The sequence below is a fragment of the Rhagoletis zephyria genome, unplaced genomic scaffold (genome assembly GCF_001687245.7).
Source record: "Rhagoletis zephyria isolate East Lansing unplaced genomic scaffold, Rhagoletis_zephyria_1.1 Rzeph_scaffold_00061, whole genome shotgun sequence".
NCBI lineage: Eukaryota > Metazoa > Arthropoda > Insecta > Diptera > Tephritidae > Rhagoletis > Rhagoletis zephyria.
In genome coordinates, this window is record NW_016157145.1 from 351,897 (window position 1) to 374,263 (window position 22,367).

Here is a 22,367-nt window from a genome sequence, read left to right on the forward strand (position 1 = left end):
TTTCACCTTTTTCTCACCAGCCGCCTTTTTGGCACCACTTACCGCCTTTTTCTTTGATGCCGCACCAGTAGCCGTCTTCTTTTTGGCCTTGGCCTTCTCTGCTTTTGGCTTTACTTTTCCCTCACTGGATTTTGAGGCCGAAGCTGATAATTTGAATGAACCAGACGCACCTTTTCCTTTGGTTTGAATCAATTTTCCACTGGAAACGGCAGATTTCAAATAACGCTTGATGAATGGTGCCAATTTTTGAGCATCGCACTTATATGTGGCACTAATGTATTTCTTAATTGCCAAAAGTGATGAGCCGCCACGTTCCTTTAAACTCTTAATCGATGCGTCGACCATTTGTTGAGTTGGTGGATGGGTAGGAGCAGCCGATGGTTTTTTGGGTTTAGCTGCCTTTTTAGCAGCAACTTTCTTTTCAGCGACAGTCGCAGAAGCGGCCACCGGAGAACTAACATTAGTAACAGCAGCTGAATCGGACATTTTTAAAAATTCTTATTTTTTTTCTTTCTTTATTTAATAACACGCACTTTATTTATGTATTTATTTGGGCACTATAACGCACTGATATGAAATTTGTTTTTTCAAACACGTAGCTATTATTAAAAGTGTTAGTCCATAAAAATTGTGAGAAGCGAGGCGAAGAGATGAGTTAAAAATTTGTAGGATTCAGTACTATTTGGCATTTGTGTATGAGAAATTTTGAGATGAATTAAATTAATTAAAAATCATGTAAGGAATTTATGAATTAAAATTTGATACATAACGATAGCTTAAATATGTTGTTTCAATAAAATATAACGTAATAGATTTTGTAGCCCTGAAAAGGGCTTTTTAAGTTTGTTTCACACATATGGATTCCGTAAGCAAATTTACTTCTTAGCAGCTGTTGCCTTTTTTGCAGCTGGTTTTTTACTAGCGGCAGCTTTCTTTGGCTTGGCAGCGGCCGATTTTGCTTTTGCTGCCTTTGGTTTGGCGGCAGCTGATTTAGCTTTGGCTGGCTTTGCTTTCACTGCACCAGTCTTTTTTGCATCTTTCGCCTTGGCTTTTTCACTTTTCTTCTTTTCAGCTGTTTTCTTGCTAGCGACGGCTTTTTTCACCTTTTTCTCACCAGCCGCCTTTTTGGCACCACTTACCGCCTTTTTCTTTGATGCCGCACCAGTAGCCGTCTTCTTTTTGGCCTTGGCCTTCTCTGCTTTNAACGGCTTTCTTCACCTTTTTCTCACCAGCCGCCTTTTTGGCACCACTTACCGCCTTTTTCTTTGATGCCGCACCAGTAGCCGTCTTCTTTTTGGCCTTGGCCTTCTCTGCTTTTGGCTTTACTTTTCCCTCACTGGATTTTGAGGCCGAAGCTGATAATTTGAATGAACCAGACGCACCTTTTCCTTTGGTTTGAATCAATTTTCCACTGGAAACGGCAGATTTCAAATAACGCTTGATGAATGGTGCCAATTTTTGAGCATCGCACTTATATGTGGCACTAATGTATTTCTTAATTGCCAAAAGTGATGAGCCGCCACGTTCCTTTAAACTCTTAATCGATGCGTCGACCATTTGTTGAGTTGGTGGATGGGTAGGAGCAGCCGATGGTTTTTTGGGTTTAGCTGCCTTTTTAGCAGCAACTTTCTTTTCGGCGACAGCCGCAGAAGCGGCCACCGGAGAACTAACGTTAGCAACAGCAGCTGAATCAGACATTTTTAAAAATTCTTGTTTTTTGTTTTTCTTTATTTAATAACACACACTTTATTTATGTATTTATTTGGGCACTATAACGCACTGATATGAAATTTGTTTTTTCAAACACGTAGCTATTATTAAAAGTGTTAGTCCATAAAAATTGTGAGAAGCGAGGCGAAGAGATGAGTTAAAAATTTGTAGGATTCAGTACTATTTGGCATTTGTGTATGAGAAATTTTGAGATGAATTAAATTAATTAAAAATCATGTAAGGAATTTATGAATTAAAATTTGATACATAACGATAGCTTAAATATGTTGTTTCAATAAAATATAACGTAAATTGAAATAAGATGAATATCTTTGTTGTAGCGGGTATTTTAATCCAAACTTTGTAATCGAAAAATCACAATTTCGCCAATTAAATTAAGTTTTTTGTAAAGCCTTAAAAATGAGGCGACTAATTTTATTAGAAACTTGAAATATATCAAATTATCTATCCATTAAATGTTTTATATGAAATATTTAATAAAATATTATGTCTGAAATAATTTTTCAAATATCTCAATGATATCACTGGTACAATTCTATGTGGCTTCAATTCATTGCATGAATAAAGTCAAAATATTAGTTAAGATCGAGCATTTACTTATTGAAATGAATTTAAGCGATTATAAATTAATATAAAAAGATTTGTTACCAAGTTTTTAATTAAGAATGCTCTCCTCATTCGATAAATACACATCGTTACCTGGGTAAAAGTTTGTCGTAAGCGCCATTTTAACGGATTGTTCATTCAAAACGCAGTTTTATATTATAAACTAATATTTTTCGATTGGTGTTATAATTTTTCCTATATCTCAATTATTCTCTAAGATATTCAGTAAAAATTGGTCGTATTTTCAAGTTTGCCCGGTCAACATTTTGTTGCATGTGACGAGAAATTTAATCTACATACGACAAATTTTTATTCAGTTTAATGAATTTTATTACCTCTCAAAAGATTGTCTTGTATGACAAATTGTATGAAACATACGATAAAATCACACCAATCCTACACAACAGATAGTCGTATGTGCTATGGCACAAATTGTTGAATTATTTTTTGATTTTTATTCATTCACTTATTTCTGACGTGCATTAAAATCTATTTTTTCAACAATTTCTACCTTTTGCTTACTTGCTGCGTGTATGATTTGCGTATGTGATACAGCTCGCTATCGTTTAATGGGAAAATGTAACATACGACAAAATGATTTCATAAAAATTGTTCTGTAAAAACTATATTAGCTATTGAAAATTAAAAAAAAATAGTGGCTTATACTTTAAATGTTCTGTAAAATTAGGCATCAAATTTTCTTAAAAAACAAAAAAAAGGAAAAGAGGTGGCGATAATTTCTGCGTACTTAACCCAGCATTTGTAAATGAGCGATATGTTCTCAATCAGAAATGGAAAATATTAAAAAATAAAATAAAATAAAAAGAAAAAAGTATAAAATAAAATGTTCCAANTATAAAAAATGTTCTGTAAAACCTATATTAGCTATTGAAAATTAAAAAAAATAGTGGCTTATACTTTAAATGTTCTGTAAAATTAGGCATCAAATTTTCTTAAAAAACAAAAAAAAGGAAAAGAGGTGGCGATAATTTCTGCGTACTTAACCCAGCATTTGTAAATGAGCGATATGTTCTCAATCAGAAATGGAAAATATTAAAAAATAAAATAAAATAAAAAGAAAAAAGTATAAAATAAAATGTTCCAAAAAAAAAATNGAAAAAAGTATAAAATAAAATTACAAAAAAAAAAATTTTTTTTAAAATTGTTTGAAGGCCAACACAACACGCGGTGTTCCCAAGCGGTCCCCCATCTAAGTACTAACCGCGCCCGACGCTGCTTAATTTCGGTGATCGGACGAGAACCGATGTATTCAGCGTGGTATGGTCGTTGGCAAATTTTGCTTGCCTAAAGTCTTATACATATCGTCGCCTGGGTAAAAGATTGTCGTATGTTACGCATGTACGTATGACGCTTACGACAATATTTTACCGAGGCGAGGATATGTGAATTAATATTGAATAAATGGCTAAAGCATGTGAAAGCAACAACAACTACTATCTATTTATAATATCCACATTTATGCATGTGTATGTACATACATATATGTACATACGTATGGATGCATTTGCATGTACATACAGATATTAAAGCGAAGATTTTGGCATAAATTTAAAGATATTTTACCTTAATGGCACTGCACTTTTGCAAATCAAGTGGTGTGGCAAAAAAATGTACCGAGCACACATAGGGATACTTTGGAGTTGTTTACTTAAACTACCTCCNCTGTATTTTGCTTACATTGGATCAAGTGGTGTGGCAAAATATGTACCGAGCACACATAGGGATACTTTGGAGTTGTTTATTTAAACAGAGTTACTTCTAGATTCTTCACTTCGGGAGAATTCAGAATTTCGGCTCCTTTAATAGTGAGGGAAATGAGACCATTCGAACTTCTCCGAAGACTGGTTTCGGACTATGCTTTAATGACGAAATATCTAACAGTTTTGTTATGTAAATATATTTATTTTGTTTAAAATAAAATGAAAAAAAGCTTTTTAATAAATTAAGTTATTATAAATGTTTCAAAACTGGATTTTATTTTATTTCTTCATCTCTGCACATCGATATTATTCAAAGGATCTTTTCAACGCTTGAGAAAAACGTTCAAATTTGATTATTAAACACATCAACTTGCTATTTTTTATGTAAATTTTACTCTTTTATTAAATTCCAAATATTTAAAAGAAATTCTCCCCTCTCAAAAAATGTCAATGTGGCAAAGCTATGCTTAATGTTTACTTCTGGAGAAATGTCAAAAATCTGCTTTATAATCAAAAAATAGTAGTAATGAAACTACCTTCTTTTTTGTATCATGCCCAAAACTATCAAACGTTTCAGAAAACTTTTACTGGTTTTGCGTTCTCGTACCCAAAAAACTTGCAAAGTAGGGGAAGTTGAGAGAGCAAAATGTGATAGAGAGCTACAAATTTCTGCTTGACAAATTTTTACCAGCGAAAACTTGCAAGTAAGAAAATCAGCAGATCACAAAACCATGTTTGTAAATAAACAAAAGAAAATATGGCCTTTTTGAGTTATTTATTGCAAATTGTATTATTAATGCTTGTATACAACGAAAAAGTGAGTAAATTTATTAAACACAACGTCTGTTGAGTTTATTTTTCGTTAATTTACAATTAATCTCCAGTTTGTTTACTTTAGTGTGTGCTGACTATGGTTGCCGTATGACATTTTTCGTTTGTACCATAATTTTCCTTTAAATATACCAAAAAAGATTAAAATGCAGCATGCTGAATTGTTTTCTTTGCCGAAGTTGTCGGTTTTGGTAGGTTGATTGTTGAAATGAAAATTTTATAATTTTCCCAGCACACACTGTCTCTTACGTTAGAGAAATTTGGATTTCTACATTAGATAACTAGGGTAATTCTCGAATCGTTCTCGAGTCGATGACAAAGTTAGAGAACTACATTACAATTCGATTCGAGAACCATTAGAGAAACAACGCAAATTCAAATAAATGTAAATAAGCAATATTCCAAATAAATGAATCAATAATTATTTTTAAGTTCAATTAATTCATTATTATTTTATTGCGAATACATTTAATAAAAATTTTGCAAACAAAGCGTTTTATTTAATAAAGCAAAATTGCAGTTTGAAATTCACATTCGAATCCTATTAGAGATCAACAATAGAATTCGATTAGAGAATTAAGATTTTCTCGAGTCGAGAACTATGTCCCATTTTTGTTGAGATCACTATGATTCTCGATAGTTTTTCGAGTCGTTCTCTAACGTTTGAGATTGGAGAATGTGGCTAGTTCTCCAATCATTCTCTAATCGATAACTAACCTCAATGTTTGCTGGGTTAAAGCTACATTTGTAGCTATATTTATTAAATTTTTTTGGATCAATGATAGGTGTTTGGAGGAGATTCTCTTGTTTTTGAATGCGTCACCATGTGATATCACAAATAATTAAGAGAAAAATATCTTATTCATTCCGATATAATTAATTTGTATTTTNTGTATACAACGAAAAAGTGAGTAAATTTATTAAACACAACGTCTGTTGAGTTTATTTTTCGTTAATTTACAATTAATCTCCAGTTTGTTTACTTTAGTGTGTGCTGACTATGGTTGCCGTATGACATTTTTCGTTTGTACCATAATTTTCCTTTAAATATACCAAAAAAGATTAAAATGCAGCATGCTGAATTGTTTTCTTTGCCGAAGTTGTCGGTTTTGGTAGGTTGATTGTTGAAATGAAAATTTTATAATTTTCCCAGCACACACTGTCTCTTACGTTAGAGAAATTTGGATTTCTACATTAGATAACTAGGGTAATTCTCGAATCGTTCTCGAGTCGATGACAAAGTTAGAGAACTACATTACAATTCGATTCGAGAACCATTAGAGAAACAACGCAAATTCAAATAAATGTAAATAAGCAATATTCCAAATAAATGAATCAATAATTATTTTTAAGTTCAATTAATTCATTATTATTTTATTGCGAATACATTTAATAAAAATTTTGCAAACAAAGCGTTTTATTTAATAAAGCAAAATTGCAGTTTGAAATTCACATTCGAATCCTATTAGAGATCAACAATAGAATTCGATTAGAGAATTAAGATTTTCTCGAGTCGAGAACTATGTCCCATTTTTGTTGAGATCACTATGATTCTCGATAGTTTTTCGAGTCGTTCTCTAACGTTTGAGATTGGAGAATGTGGCTAGTTCTCCAATCATTCTCTAATCGATAACTAACCTCAATGTTTGCTGGGTTAAAGCTACATTTGTAGCTATATTTATTAAATTTTTTTGGATCAATGATAGGTGTTTGGAGGAGATTCTCTTGTTTTTGAATGCGTCACCATGTGATATCACAAATAATTAAGAGAAAAATATCTTATTCATTCCGATATAATTAATTTGTATTTTAAAAAGGTTTTTCTTATCCAAAACTATTCAATTATATAAAATGCCAAATCAGGGGAAAATGTACCAAGCAGAAAATAAATTGCCAAATGAACCACCAGTGGCAACTGTGGAAGTCTAGTTCATTATATAATACTTTACACCATATAAATAAATCGGCATTTCAAACTTTGTACAGAAATTAAAGAAAAAAATTCACAACAAATTTGCATATCATTTTTAGAAAAATTTTAAGTATGCAGTTTGGTAGCTTATTAATAACAAGGTGCAAGGCCAAGAATCACGTTGATTTATGTTTTTTTTCTATTTTGCCGGCCGTGTTAATATGTATTTTTAACCGACTTCCAAAAAAGGAGGAGGTTATCAGTTCTTCGGAATATTTTTTTTTTATGTTACCGCATAACTTTGGACCACGTCAACCGATTTCGATAATTTTGCATCGGAAAGGTAGTGTCTCAGAGGTGGTCCCANATAATTATTTTTAAGTTCAATTAATTCATTATTATTTTATTGCGAATACATTTAATAAAAATTTTGCAAACAAAGCGTTTTATTTAATAAAGCAAAATTGCAGTTTGAAATTCACATTCGAATCCTATTAGAGATCAACAATAGAATTCGATTAGAGAATTAAGATTTTCTCGAGTCGAGAACTATGTCCCATTTTTGTTGAGATCACTATGATTCTCGATAGTTTTTCGAGTCGTTCTCTAACGTTTGAGATTGGAGAATGTGGCTAGTTCTCCAATCATTCTCTAATCGATAACTAACCTCAATGTTTGCTGGGTTAAAGCTACATTTGTAGCTATATTTATTAAATTTTTTTGGATCAATGATAGGTGTTTGGAGGAGATTCTCTTGTTTTTGAATGCGTCACCATGTGATATCACAAATAATTAAGAGAAAAATATCTTATTCATTCCGATATAATTAATTTGTATTTTAAAAAGGTTTTTCTTATCCAAAACTATTCAATTATATAAAATGCCAAATCAGGGGAAAATGTACCAAGCAGAAAATAAATTGCCAAATGAACCACCAGTGGCAACTGTGGAAGTCTAGTTCATTATATAATACTTTACACCATATAAATAAATCGGCATTTCAAACTTTGTACAGAAATTAAAGAAAAAAATTCACAACAAATTTGCATATCATTTTTAGAAAAATTTTAAGTATGCAGTTTGGTAGCTTATTAATAACAAGGTGCAAGGCCAAGAATCACGTTGATTTATGTTTTTTTTCTATTTTGCCGGCCGTGTTAATATGTATTTTTAACCGACTTCCAAAAAAGGAGGAGGTTATCAGTTCTTCGGAATATTTTTTTTTTATGTTACCGCATAACTTTGGACCACGTCAACCGATTTCGATAATTTTGCATCGGAAAGGTAGTGTCTCAGAGGTGGTCCCATACTAATCTGGTTAAGAGCCGATCAGTGGATCATGAGATATATATATATTTTTTTTTTATATGAGAGTTAAAGTCGGTTTTTTTTTGCTAAAAATAACTTGTCTTGCATACAAAACCATTTGTCGAAATTGTCGGAAGTGAATTGCAGAAACTGCCCGAGTAACTTTGTATGAAAGTAAATGTGAATGCAGTAATATACAGTTTTTTGTCCGAAAAAAATAGACGAGTATTACTTATACTCCATGTTATTTAGCTTGTCGCTCTTACGAAATTGCGAGTTATTTTAAAATCCAGGCAGCTCTTTAAATTTTTTTTTCATAAACGTTCTACTTTGATAAGTATTAATGCAAATGAAGTGTACAGAGATCGAAAAAAGGTTTCGAAAAATATTTATTGAGCGCAATTTTAAAAACCGATGTACATATGTATTTTTGAAAATACTACGGTGTATATCAATGTTAATATAGAGTTTCAATTAATTAAATTGTCATTTGTTTTAATATATACAATGCAGTTTTAAAATATGTTTTTAAAACTACGAACTACCTTCGTTACAAGTTCGTGCGATCGTAAACTGCAAAAATGTTAAAAATTGCAATTACCAATATATTTTCACACATTTGTGAAAGTTTTTTACATTTGATCAATAACAGCATTTTTACTATTAACTTATATTTGTTTACAAACGAACACACTCGTCAGCTTTTGGTTGATGAAGTTTTGAATGCCAAAAAAGGTCTACGCTATCCAAAGCCTTCTCAGGAGCTACTTCTCCGTCTCTCCTCATTTCTAACAATACTATCTAAAACATTTTCCAGGTTCTGTGTAGCCGCTGCCAGTTCAGTATTATCACTAAAGGAGTCCTCCACAATCTCTTTAACTTTATTTAATAGCACCTTGAAATTTATCATATCGGTGTCTCGTAAATCTACTATTTCCAAACCGCCCTCAATTTTTGGTAATGTCTCGAAGCCAATTGACATTTGGAGTGAAGCAGAGGCTCTTAGCTGATTAAACCATGTACTAAGGTCATTAACTGAAGCATCCGATTTGTTTGCATCCAAATAACTACGATTTAAATCGGCGCCATTTACTGAAAGAGCGCAGGTTAATTATTGTAATAAGAATAACGCGAAAATTTCGCATCCGCATCGGATTACTTACTCGAATGCGTTAAAGTACTGCCCTCCTCGCAAAAGTTGTCTGCTGCAATTGCGTTTCCTTGTGTTTGTGTTTTCTCAGAAATCGAACGATTCGGCGTGCTTGATGTGGGATATGAACTTAAAGACTTTGATATTTGCTAAAAGAGAAAAAGTGAGCCCAAAGTAAAGAACTAGAACACTATTTTCGCATACCGAAAATCTTCTCATTTCATTGATAATGCCAATTAAGAACTGCTGATGTGATTGTAGAAAATTAGCAATTTCTTGATTGCTGGCTACCTTTACGTATTTGATTTGTTTCTCAAGTTTCCTAAAATGACAAAAAAACAACCTATTACCGTACAATAAATAGCTATTTTAAAGAACTTGGCCCCAGAAATCGGACATAATTTGTATCTAGCATTTCGAACACGATACACGTCAATAGATGTAAGTAATTTACTTACAAATTCTGTTGTACTAGTCTGTCGATAATAGATTGTAAATGTTCAGACACATTTGAAGCAGTTGAGGCGCTAGTGGAGAGACCTGCAATGGAAGCTGAGAAAAAATAGTAAAATTAGTTGAAAATATAAAAAAGCATCACAAATTGAGTCTAGATTCCCCCATAGGGAATTATTCAACTCCACCTCACTACCAAATATGTAATATATTGTTTTTCGCTATTACTTTCAATTGTATCAGCTCTGGCATCAATATCCGTGGTTTTTGCTTCAGTGGCAAGTGTACTCTCAGTTGTTATCATTTCCACTTCCGTGTCGTCAACAATCGCAGATTCATTTGTATTGCAAAAGCCCCTCGTATCTTCTTGTGTTTGCTTTTCCATTTTAAAAATATTGCAAATTTTAGAAAAGAAATTTGATATTCGTTTTGCTGGTTCATCCTTAAAGAAAGAAAATATATAAGGGGCGTTCCATACCAAAACGGACGCTGTTCACACTTCATGTGTTTGATTTGTTTCAAATTTTTAGGGTTGATGCATGAACATAAATAATAAATAAATATGAAATTTGAGCTTGATTAATACATTTTTAAGAACTTTACAGCACAAAAACAAAGGCAAATCGATTTAATAGTTTTCCAAATATCTCGAGAACGGGGTGAGGAAAAAATTTGAAAAAAAAATCACACATACACACATCAAAATTCTATGAAAAAAAATATTTAAAAACTTTTTTTCTTAAAAAATTTTTCACATAAAAATTTTTTGATAAAAGAAAAATAGTTCTTGAAAATATGCCATCTCAATAAAAATTTAAAAAAATTACAAGAGTAGCTCGGTGTAATGCGCAATATTTAAGTATAGTATTATTGGGTGCACTCTACAATAACTTGAGTCATGATTTTTTTACACCGAAGTTGACTAAAATGAATTTAAAAAACTTACAAATTTTTTAATTTTTTTTTTAGAATTTTTTTGAGTATGCAGTTTTGTAGCCCATTAAATTTTGCAAAACTGACGCTAATTTGGTTTGAAAACGGTTTTGCGCATTTTCTTCCATAAGAAAAAAGTACAAAAAGCCGTCAGTATAAAAAAATATTAAAAATCAAGGCAATTTTGCATTAGCTTAAAACTTGAACTTTGTTATTCTAAAATTGAATGTGCTACAGGACTGCGTACTCGAAAAAGTTCTAAAAAAAATTTAAAAATTTGTAAATTTGTAATGTACTCATTTTACTCAACTTCGGTGTAAAAAAAATCATAACTCAAATTATTGTAGAGTGCACCCCATAATACTATACTTAAATATTGAGCAATACTCAGTGCTACCATTGTGATTTTTTCAATTTTTTTTGAGATGGCATATTTTTATAAAAAAATTTGTATGTGAAAAGATTTTCAAGAAAAAAAAAAATTTTTTAATATTTTTTTTTTTCATAGAGAATTTTGAATTTTTTGGCCCCGTTCTCGAGAACTATTAAAAGGATTTGTTTTGTTTTGTGATGTAAAGTTTTTAAAAATGTATTAATCAAGCTCAAATTTCATATTTATTTATCATTTATGTTTACGCATCAACCCTAAAAATTTTAACAAATCAAACACATGAAGTGTGAACCCCATCCGTTTTGGTATGGAACGCCTCATAAACATCCAATAGTTAAAGGTTAACTCCTTCAATAAAATAAATATCAAGTATTACCTCTGTGAACACTTCGTACATTCGATGCCTGGCATCATGTTTGTTTACTACATATCCGGTAGCGAAACAGGAAAAACACAGCGACAAATTATGGCACGTCCTGCATTTAAAACGAATCCCAATGATCTGGGTACAGCAAGCTGCACAAATGTTGCTGTGTATTAATTTTTCGGTGTCTTGCATACGCTTGATTAACTTTATTAGATTGGTGTAAATACTGAAACGTGTATGCTTATCATTCCATAAGTTTTTGAATTGCGGCTCGGTTAAGCCGTATGAATTTGGATACTGAAAAATAAACTTTTTATTAGTTTTACTTTTGTTTGTTCAAGATTTAGTATAACTCGATGTTGTTGTTGTTGTAATAGCAAACAGATTCCCCAAACAGTTTTTGGGGAGTGTTGCTGGAGTGACAGTCCTTGGCCAGATATAAATCTGGGTCGTTCCCGTTACGTAGACCCGACCGTCGCACAGTGGGCCGCCTCATACAAGTTAGCCGGAAAAAAATATTTTATTGCTTCAGATGCTTAGATTTGTTGTAAAAAGTCCCCATACAAAAATTTACCTTGATCAAGGATCGATTAGATGACACCAGAGGTCCTTTGATGAGGGTTTGTAGCAAAAACGGTATATTGAAGGTATCTATATATAAATACGCCACACTAAAATTTTAAACCCCCTTTTTTGAGGGCACCGTTTTCTTGAAAGGATATAACTTCCTCTAATCCAGAAATGTTAACCCCATTATACAGGGGGCGTGGCATCTGACGTACAGACTAAAATGTGAAAACTGATGTATCTATAAAACCAATCACGCTGGGGAACTGAAACTTGGCACGGATGCATAAATTGTAAATACCCTACTTACAGCGAAAAATGTTAGGTATTGGAAAAGGGGGCGTGGCACTTCCAATACAAACTGAAATTCTCATATCGCTTATCACTGGAACCGCTTATGCTAACATCCTGAATTTTGAAACAGCTACATATGGGTCTTTCCACGGAAATGTAAACAGAAAATGCAAGAAAATGAATTCAAACGGCTTTATAACTTTAAATTTCGTGTTCAGATGGCGGAAAAAGGTTTTGAAAACGCGAAACGGTGGAGAGAACTGAAAAAAAAAAATTCAAATTTAATTTAGTATGTGTTACTAGTAAAAATATTGTATGGGGAAAAATCTGTCGCATACGTTGTTTTTTTTAATAAAAAATAACCACTCCCATGATTCGCACACTTTCGCATATATGTATGTGAGCCTTAAAACCACTTCTTTTTTTTTGTCGCGTACGTTATCACCTAGTTTTGAACGGATATTTTCCACACCAAAGTTTCGAGCCTGCTTATATTTTTCTTCAACATAGTACCCTTGGGTTGCAACATAAATGTAATCTTGTTTTTCAGTAACTTCTATTTTTAAGAGATTTATGTTACTCCATAAGCGTACGAATATGTTNCCCCATACAAAAATTTACCTTGATCAAGGATCGATTAGATGACACCAGAGGTCCTTTGATGAGGGTTTGTAGCAAAAACGGTATATTGAAGGTATCTATATATAAATACGCCACACTAAAATTTTAAACCCCCTTTTTTGAGGGCACCGTTTTCTTGAAAGGATATAACTTCCTCTAATCCAGAAATGTTAACCCCATTATACAGGGGGCGTGGCATCTGACGTACAGACTAAAATGTGAAAACTGATGTATCTATAAAACCAATCACGCTGGGGAACTGAAACTTGGCACGGATGCATAAATTGTAAATACCCTACTTACAGCGAAAAATGTTAGGTATTGGAAAAGGGGGCGTGGCACTTCCAATACAAACTGAAATTCTCATATCGCTTATCACTGGAACCGCTTATGCTAACATCCTGAATTTTGAAACAGCTACATATGGGTCTTTCCACGGAAATGTAAACAGAAAATGCAAGAAAATGAATTCAAACGGCTTTATAACTTTAAATTTCGTGTTCAGATGGCGGAAAAAGGTTTTGAAAACGCGAAACGGTGGAGAGAACTGAAAAAAAAAAATTCAAATTTAATTTAGTATGTGTTACTAGTAAAAATATTGTATGGGGAAAAATCTGTCGCATACGTTGTTTTTTTTAATAAAAAATAACCACTCCCATGATTCGCACACTTTCGCATATATGTATGTGAGCCTTAAAACCACTTCTTTTTTTTTGTCGCGTACGTTATCACCTAGTTTTGAACGGATATTTTCCACACCAAAGTTTCGAGCCTGCTTATATTTTTCTTCAACATAGTACCCTTGGGTTGCAACATAAATGTAATCTTGTTTTTCAGTAACTTCTATTTTTAAGAGATTTATGTTACTCCATAAGCGTACGAATATGTTAACAATACCGTACTTATGGCGAAAAATGGGAGGTTTTGGAAAAGGGAGCGTGGCATCTCCTATACAAACCGAATTTCAAATATCGCTGATCTATGGAACCGCTTTTGCTGACGTACTTATGGCGAAAAGTGGTTTGTATTGGAAATGGGGATGTGGCACCTCCCATACAAAATGCAATTTCCATATCGCTTATCACTACAACTACTTATGATAAGGTTATGGATACGCCTACATCTACAAATCAGAAAATGGCAATAATCATTCAATTGGGAAGAATTTTCTCCCAGATTTCAAAATCGCAATGAATGATTGGTATTTTGTGGAAAGGTTTATAGAAGGATTTTTCCTCCGATAGGGGGCTCAGGGATTGAGAGCTATCCTAAAGAATCATATTTATGGTCACATTTGCTTCAACTTTTGAATACTTGGTACCCAAACGTGTGAGGCAAAGATATTGATTTTTGGCCCAGTTCTGACAAAACCCGTGTGAACACCTTCGAGGTACTTTCTTAACTTCTACCGATTTCTGATGAAGAGAGAGGAGTTTATGTAGAAGTTGGAAATATAGTTTTTAACCTTCCCAAATTAATTTTAAAGATTTACACTGTAAAGGACCCACTAATTCAAGTTTGAATTGTTTAATATATTCAATTATATTTTAATGAATATATAACTTATAACTACATATTTGTTTTTTTTTTATATATTTTTTTTTTTGAGTTATGTCTGCGAAATGTCACTGTCGGAGTGTGAACTTTCATCTGCTTCATCAGTCGCAACTATGACCATTTTTTCGTACAGACTCTGCTTGATATAATATGGAATTTGACATTGTTGCAAGGTCGTGCAAAGTCTGGCTTAAACAGTAACTAAAAGTAGGAATCCTGGAGTCTCACAAAAAATTTCAAGAAAAGTACATGACAGTACAGTGTTTACGATTGTCCAAAAAAGTTCGACTTTGTTATTTTTTGACGAAAAACGCATAATTTTTACACATTACTCCAGCTACGTCCCTCCTCACATATTAATTGTTTTTATTTCATAAAAAAGAGCATCGTTTTCTATCCCAAATGCATTCTTTTCAGCGTTCTGGTACACCACTGTGATAAACAACACGCCACATTTTAAAAATGTTTATTTGATTTGCGTAATTTTTAGAAAACAAAGTTTCAAAACATCATATTTGACATACACATAAACTACTAAAATGGGCTTTAAAACGCCTAAGTATAATTCTTTTTATGTAATTGGACATTTCTTAACAAGTTGGAATTATCAAAACATCAAAATTCCACTTAGATTTTTTTCCGGCTAATGTCGTCATATGGCCCATTGCGTTTCGCGGGAACGAGTATAACTGGATCCTAGACTGTGGTATCGAATTAGGGCCAGGTTTCAGTGCCAGTTTAAACGTAGATCGCGTAAGCTGCGTTCATATTTAACAGGTGGCTGACAAATGTTTGGCTAATTTTAGTTTAAACCAGCTAAGCTAGGGCCTTCAAAGTAAGTTTAAGCCTGTCAGATATAACCATGCACTGAAAAACTGGTCCTTAGAGTATCAATGTCCTTAGTCTAATCCCCTCCAAAAGACAAACTTAAGATTTTCAGCAGCTCTGCTACCGGGTCATTGCAAGCTGCGGGCCCATACGAACAATCGAGTCCTATCGTTACTGTGACATGGCAGCAGAAACCCCATTGCATCTCCTTTTAGAGTGCAAGAAGACAAACATAGGGGAGGGTTGTGGAAGACTACGAGTCAGTTCGTAAATGCATTAATGCAAAAAAGGCCCTTTTATTTCTAAACTATAATTGAGTACACACGGTTAAATGATGAATTTGAACCAGGTTTCGATATTAAAAATTTCTACGAGCTATATTTTATTAGTAGAAGTGTTTAGTTAAAACTGTGGTTGCATTTACGAACTGAAAGGGCTTGGTTTCATTAGAGCACCAGGTCTGGACGAGGCTTTGTGATAAGCTCTGAGGGAATAATACCCCAAGGTCACACTGTACATCTTCTATCAAATTTATTTACCTTTCTACGCGTATATTATATCAAGTAGCTTTTATATAAAAATTACCTTGGCGAAACACTGATCCATTACCAGATTTTTATTTTGACCACCATATGCATTTTCTTCCCCTATGTAACTGAAGGCTTTTATTAAGATATCTAACAAATATTCAAAGTTCTTCTTCGATATGCATCTAGTTTTTTTATCATGCAACAAGTTATAAAATTCAACACTCCATTCCAAAGTAATATAATGTTTGCAAAGCAACAGGAACATAACCTTGATTTCCAACGCCGAAATAGAGTGACGACGATTTCTGAAACAGTAGTTAGGATTTATAGGTAACTACCGTATCATGATATAAACTATTGTAAATCTTACGGGTCGAATATATTCCAAAAGAAAGTTGCTAAAACACTTGTAGCAGTTTCAATACGATATGTTGCTGATTTACTAAAATGTCCCAGAGTCTCGCAAGCATAGTAAAGATCATGAATAAATGTTGTCAATTGAAACGGTGGTACCATGAAATTGGCATCTACGTCAAGTATTTTGTATCGATCCATTAAAGCTTGTACAAGCTTATATGGTATGTCGGCAGCTAAGGTATAAAATATTAGTTAACTGCCGTTTTTTTTATGACCCACTTACTAAACAGTAGTTTTTGTATGCTCAGCACCTTAGAAGCGCAACGATAAACGGTGAATTTGTACGCAGCATGCTCATCCTGCACAAAGGATATAATACTTGATATTTTCGTGTAATCGCAAGTCCGAATTTGTTTTGGGTCTCTATAACAGCTGTCTGGCAATTCATTTGTGGATTGCGGTTGCACAAATAATGCTACTGCATTCATTCTCAAAAATGTTTTTTTGACAAAAAAATAATTTTTTTCTTGTATTCTGGATTCGTGGCTGTATCCTAGGAATTAGGGCCGCATATGCCAGGTTGTAATTCTAAGATGGTTTGTTCGGTGTAGGTTGCAAGCTGAAATCCATAAATTATTAAATTTTTACACACTCTTCGCTATAAATAAAACAAAGCTCTTCGCGGCTCCCGGTCGGTTTCAAACAAAATTGTAATTTTTAAAACGTTGTCGCGTTTGGTTGGCAGTATTGTAAAAGGTTTGCGACTTGGGTTTTGAAATTACCTTGCCAACCCCATTTTTGCACAGCATGTTCTTAAATCCACGTCTCCACCTTCTACTAATGCAGCGTTTTTGCTGCATATAAAATGCAGCATATGTTTTCGAAGAGCGTTCATGTTATAGGCTGTATTTGCTTACGCGTTAAAGCACATTTAGCGCATTTAGCTCTAAATGCTACTCTAAATGTACATTTATCCATACTAAATTCGTCACCTAAATGCAACTCCATTTTTGCATTAAGAATCTAAATGCTAAAAGCAACCCTGTGATCTTCCAAAATTTCCACGATTCGATCATGGTTTAATGAGAAAAAGTGGCCACATTGCATTTTTGAGTATACAGTGGCTAACTGCGTTTCAGTGATCGCCGATCGAGATTTCATTTATTATTTTACATTATTTGGATAAAGAAAAGTTAAGAAAATTCAATATCGATGTGATGCTGATAGAAATCTGGATCAATTTGTGATCAATTCTGTTTGTTTTGTTTCCTAATTAAGTGAGGAAATTTTAATTGACAGCACCGACAAATGAATATATACACAAACAAATGTTCGGTTATGGTTAAAACAATTCAAGTTTTTGTATTGCATTTTTGGTTTAAAATTTATCTTTTCCTTTTCAGTAGGGTTTTTTGAACATTATCTGCTGCGTGGGAATTTATCGTAATAGATACGGATCTGAATAAGCGACTAGAACACGGCCGTTTATCAAAACCATGCGATCTCGAACTCGCGTAAATGTACATTTGCTAAATGCGATAGCATGAACGATCTTCGAAAACATATGTTCGAAAGTGCTAAATGTTGCATTTTAATAGTATGTTCCTTTGAACTTCGGACTAAAACCTGTGGAACTGTCAAACTACAGTTTTACTCTCCCAAGTGAGAGTAAAAGGAGAACAGATGCAGAAGTGCACGGGAACGCAAAAAGCACTATTTTCTGTAAAAATGTCATTCGGTTTGTTTACATGTCATTGGTACAACACTGATTTGGCTGTAATATCACTAAATAATAGTCTGTTCCTTTGAACTTCGGACTAAAACCTGTGGAACTGTCAAACTACAATTTTACGCTCTCAAATGAGAGTAAAAGGAGAACAGATGCAGAAGTGCATAGGAACGCAAAAAGCACTATTTCCTGTAAAAACGTCAGACGGTTTGTTTACATGTCATTGGTACTACACTGATTTGGCTGAAATATCACTAAATAATTATTAAAATCTATACATATTCAAATATTTCGTTGTTTACTTCCATTTTTTAACAAATATAAGCTTCTTTGCTTTCACCGCTTTCTGTTTTTGTTTGCACATGTAAATCAGCTGATCGTTTGACACTTTTCATGAACTTACAGGAAAAAAATCTCCGGACTAAATCCTGTAACTTCTGACTAGGAACAGTTGCTCATTTACTCTCTCAAATGTGTTCCCACTTACAGGTTTTGTGTCAATAGGAACGACTTCCTGTAAGTTCTGACTAAATCCTGTAAACCGGACTGCTATTGGAACAGACTATAATTTAGTCTGTTCCTTTGAACTTCGGACTAAAACCTGTGGAACTGTCACATTACAATTTTACTCACTCAAGTGAGAGTAAAAGAAGAACAGATGCAGAAGTGCTCGGGAACGCAAAAAGCACTATTTCCTGTAAAAACGTCAGACGGTTTGTTTACATGTCATTGGTACTACACTGATTTGGCTGAAATATCACTAAATAATTATTAAAATCTATACATATTCAAATATTTCGTTGTTTACTTCCATTTTTTAACAAATATAAGGTTCTTTGCTTTCACCGCTTTCTGTTTTTGTTTGCACATGTAAATCAGCTGATCGTTTGACACTTTTCATGAACTTACAGGAAAAAAACTCCGGACTAAATCCTGTAACTTCTGACTAGGAACAGTTGCTCAGTTACGCTCTCAAAAGTGTTCCCACTTACAGGTTTTATGTCAATAGGAACGACTTCCTGTAAGTTCTGACTAAATCCTGTAAACCGGACTGCTATTGGAACAGACTATAAATGCAGGAAAAACGCACACAATGTTCGTGTATTCCCCGCTTAATAGCTTTGTTCCACACGCTTTTTGAGCTGTTTCTGTAATTAGAGAGTAAAAATAAGTCTCTCTCACAAGTGTCAAAACGTGCCGAGAGCGTGACGAACGCGAAATCCCACATTTCGTGCCCGGAATCAACAAATCAACTGTTTCGATTGCTTTTAGGTTCTTTCCCGTACGACCCGGGCCGGATCCGGTTGTATACACAAGTTAAATACTGGGGGCCAATTCTCGTTCTATGAAATTGTGAAGTTAAAAATTTAATGTCAGTGATAATTTAATTTGTCCACTTCATCATTTCGTTATATCATTTTAAGCCCAACTTTTTTTTCACAGCCGCAAAATTTTGTTAAAAAAGTTTTCACATTGAAAACTTTTTGACAAATGAATGGGTCGATTGTGGATGGCAACGCAACCGCAGTTGGGTTGCCGATGGGCAACGCCACTGAAATGAAAATGTATATTATGAATAGCAACTATAGGTAAGTTCTATAAAGTTGAAGGTAATACAATTTGAAAGAACCAGTAACTAAGACTTTTTTTGTAGCTACATCTTTTATTATTATTATTATGTTTATTTCAGTCTAGATAACACAAGAGTTTTGGGTACAGATAAACAAATACATTCCAAATATAATTTATACATTATTAGACAACAAATTAACAATAAAAAGAATCAAGAACGGACTTAAGATATAGATCTAGGCAAGGAAAAATCAATATCCAAAGTTTTTATTATTATACTCCTTAAGTGCTCTAAAGATTGGAGCAAAAGAAAAATAGTTCGCTTTGGCAACATCAACGTAAAGACTAATGTAAATAAGCTGAAGAAACAGTTGAAACAAGAAATCAAAATTTTTGCGCCAACCACAAAAATGCAGTTGCCAATATAGCAACTCAGTTTCCAGCCTTCAGTTGCCAGTTTCCATTTGTAATGGTTGCAATCCGTAATGGACCCATAATTTATTTCCCTTTGAAAACAGAATCGTAATTTTATGTGAAGTGATGAAAAATGTTTTAACTTCACGTTTTCACAGAACGAGAATTGGCCCACTGAAGTGGTTGTAATTAAATTTTTTAATGTATATAAAGTTTTGTAACAAGTAATTTCAAAAATATATTTCTAGGACAAGTTTTTATTAGTAGTTAATAGAAAGAGAAAAATCCAGTCACGCACTAACGGGGACAATTTTTTGTAGTAATTTCTTTCCATTTCAGTAAAATATCTTTTAAATATAAAACAAATCGACCATAAATAAGGATTCTCCCAAAATCTCGGCTCTTACGCCATCTGTCGGTCCAAATTTGTTACGAGTTACATATTCATTTTTATGTATGTAATATACGGTCCAAATATGAACTCGCACCATTAATACGAGTTTTTCAAATATCTCGACACCTGCGCCACCTAGAGGATTAACTCATTTTCCATATGGCATTGTGATGGAGTTCTGAGCTAAGTATGAAGTTTAAAATTGATTGCAAAATTTGATTACACAGGTGAAACTAAATTAAAGCTTGTAAAAATAAAATACTTACAATACATACGTTTCTTGTTTTTTGTTTTTGCCCTTGCTCTTAGTGTGACGCGTTTGGACACCAAACTGAGCAATGACCGTTGCTGGAGCTAATCTGTTCTTTTGCCAGAGTGCCAGGTCGCTAGCTCAATTTAGTGAATACCACTAATAATCCAAAACCCACTTGGATTAAAATTATTTAGGTAAAAAAATTTGCAATTATTCGGTCTTGTACACGCTTGGCTGTTGAAGATGGTGCACCTTGGCTTATATAAATGCTATCTGTTCTTGGTTCCTCTTCCTCGGGCTCATGTATTTGTTCGCCTAAACCCATATTATGCAAAACAGCGCACGCATTAACCACTTTTCCAGTGAATCCAGGATCATATAAAAGAGTCCTCTTTTGCGATAAGCATCGCCAAGTTCCCTTAAATATGCCAAAAAGTCTTTCCACTGGTTTGTGAGCTTTACACAATGCTTCGTTGTAACGGAATTGCGGACTTCCTTTGGGTTTATGTGCAAGAGGGGTCATCAGCCACGGCTCCAAAAGGTATTCAGAATCACCTATGTATATTTAAAAAAATTTTCATTTAACCATATTATATTTTGCACTTGTCAATGAGTTAAAGAACTAACCTATTAAGAACATGTTAGAGTTTCCATTTTGAAAACTTCGTTCCATAACCCTTCGCACTGCGGAGGAACTCCATATGTATGAGTTGTGGTGCGCCCCCGGATATTTTGCATTTACATTTAAAATTTTTAGGTTTGGATCACATATCTATAAGTTAAAACAGCAACTTATTTTTATTAAATTTATGATGGGCATTTTTTCTTACCATTTGCACGTTGATTGAATGGTAGCCGAAGTGGTTGACGTAACCTTCCTCATAACATTTCGGCCTCAAAATTGATATATGCGTGCAATCGATAGCTCCTATGGTACCTTCCACAAAAGATGAGAGTGAAGAAGCAAACGTTTCTTTTGCAGACTGCCGCTCAATTTGAGTCATTGGGAACCTCACTTTTGCACAAAACATAGAATAGTTGATTGCATCCGTTACTCGGTGTATACTACGGCTTACAGATGATTGACTCATGGATATTCCCCATTCCTCTCCTACGGGCCGTTGATAACAACCAGTTGCGAAGAATCGCAAAGCAGCCAAAACCTTGAGAAATAAAAGCAATGTTTAAAATTACATACTATGTACAAGTACGCATATATTTATTGTTATTTATACTTATTACCTGTTTCTCGGTCGATATCGCCGTTATTCTCGTACCTCTCAGTTGACCATCAAGCTGAGCAACAAGGTTTTCAGCCAAGTCCGGAGTTAACCGGAACAATTTCTGAAACTCTGTTGCAGCCAAATGAAAAGGATTATCCACGTCTCGAAGCAAGCGCTGCTCCACCGCTGAAGGGTTTTCTACCTCTTCGTCACGCGATAACACATAAGCTAAGTATTCAAAGGCCATTTTTTTTAATTATTTCTAGTAGTGGGCTGAATTGTAGGTACAATATTCTGTACCCAATACTTAAAAAAATGTCGGTACCCAATACTTCCTTTTAGGTACCCGATACCGATTCGATACATCAAACTTTCGCCGTAATGGGTAGTATGCATAAATATGAGCTTAACCTAACTTACAGAGAAACTCCCATTCTGATTTTCTATGGGATAACTGCCATACTATAACCTATATGGAAAATGTATACACAATTATAGTTTTACTCGGTATTTAAGCCTCTATTAGTCCCTACGTTCGGCTATTTCAAGGCGAGGATCCCCTACTTTTTGCTTTTATTTTATTAATTTGTTTTTTGGCTGTTGTGCACGTTAGAAATTTCAACAT

The 22,367-nt window shown here is 33.7% G+C and overlaps 3 protein-coding genes across 5 annotated transcripts; all 3 read right to left on the reverse strand.

The window, feature by feature from the left end:
- Window positions 1-846: 846 nt before the first annotated feature.
- Window positions 847-1,959, reverse strand: LOC108370320 (histone H1-like). 2 transcript variants are annotated; one of them, XM_017625642.1, is made up of 2 exons: window positions 1,306-1,959; window positions 847-1,190 (listed from the first exon to the last, which is right to left on the reverse strand). In XM_017625642.1, the coding sequence occupies exons 1-2, from the start codon at window positions 1,696-1,698 to the stop codon at window positions 876-878; spliced, it is 708 nt and encodes a 235-aa protein (XP_017481131.1). In that variant the 5' UTR covers window positions 1,699-1,959; the 3' UTR covers window positions 847-875. The 2 variants fall into 2 exon arrangements, with proteins under 2 accessions (XP_017481131.1, XP_017481138.1); XM_017625649.1 differs by having other exon boundaries at window positions 847-1,103; window positions 1,219-1,957.
- Window positions 1,960-8,470: 6,511 nt separating this feature from the next.
- On the reverse strand, window positions 8,471-17,042 carry dah (discontinuous actin hexagon). The gene is made up of 9 exons (XM_017625737.1): window positions 16,441-17,042; window positions 16,171-16,390; window positions 15,856-16,105; window positions 11,413-11,700; window positions 9,941-10,154; window positions 9,718-9,811; window positions 9,464-9,581; window positions 9,273-9,408; window positions 8,471-9,201 (listed from the first exon to the last, which is right to left on the reverse strand). Exons 1-9 carry the CDS (start codon window positions 16,643-16,645, stop codon window positions 8,867-8,869), a joined length of 1,860 nt encoding a protein of 619 aa, XP_017481226.1. The 5' UTR covers window positions 16,646-17,042; the 3' UTR covers window positions 8,471-8,866.
- A 2,524-nt stretch (window positions 17,043-19,566) lies between these two features.
- Window positions 19,567-22,064, reverse strand: LOC108370409 (putative nuclease HARBI1). 2 transcript variants are annotated; one of them, XM_017625745.1, is made up of 5 exons: window positions 21,762-22,063; window positions 21,350-21,682; window positions 21,147-21,291; window positions 20,533-21,074; window positions 19,567-20,449 (listed from the first exon to the last, which is right to left on the reverse strand). In XM_017625745.1, exons 1-4 carry the CDS (start codon window positions 21,987-21,989, stop codon window positions 20,710-20,712), a joined length of 1,071 nt encoding a protein of 356 aa, XP_017481234.1. In that variant the 5' UTR covers window positions 21,990-22,063; the 3' UTR covers window positions 19,567-20,449; window positions 20,533-20,709. The 2 variants fall into 2 exon arrangements, with proteins under 2 accessions (XP_017481234.1, XP_017481242.1); XM_017625753.1 differs by having other exon boundaries at window positions 20,379-20,444; window positions 21,762-22,064.
- Between the last annotated feature and the right edge of the window lie 303 nt (window positions 22,065-22,367).

Excerpts from the sequence above, each read along its gene's own strand:
- LOC108370409 (XM_017625745.1), bottom strand. The coding sequence starts at position 21,989 with ATGGCCTTTGAATACTTAGCTTATGTGTTATCGCGTGACGAAGAGGTA. Across the intron at positions 21,683-21,761 it reads CGATATCGACCGAGAAACAG|GTTTTGGCTGCTTTGCGATT; the intron begins GTAATAAGTATA and ends TTATTTCTCAAG. Across the intron at positions 21,292-21,349 it reads ATTCAATCAACGTGCAAATG|ATATGTGATCCAAACCTAAA; the intron begins GTAAGAAAAAAT and ends TTTAACTTATAG.
- dah (XM_017625737.1), bottom strand. The coding sequence starts at position 16,645 with ATGAATGCAGTAGCATTATTTGTGCAACCGCAATCCACAAATGAATTG. Across the intron at positions 9,409-9,463 it reads ATGAAATGAGAAGATTTTCG|CAAATATCAAAGTCTTTAAG; the intron begins GTATGCGAAAAT and ends TTTCTCTTTTAG. Across the intron at positions 9,202-9,272 it reads CAGTACTTTAACGCATTCGA|TAAATGGCGCCGATTTAAAT; the intron begins GTAAGTAATCCG and ends GCGCTCTTTCAG.
- LOC108370320 (XM_017625642.1), bottom strand. The coding sequence starts at position 1,698 with ATGTCTGATTCAGCTGCTGTTGCTAACGTTAGTTCTCCGGTGGCCGCT. Across the intron at positions 1,191-1,305 it reads TAAAGCCAAAAGCAGAGAAG|GCCAAGGCCAAAAAGAAGAC; the intron begins GCCAAGGCCAAA and ends AAAGCAGAGAAG.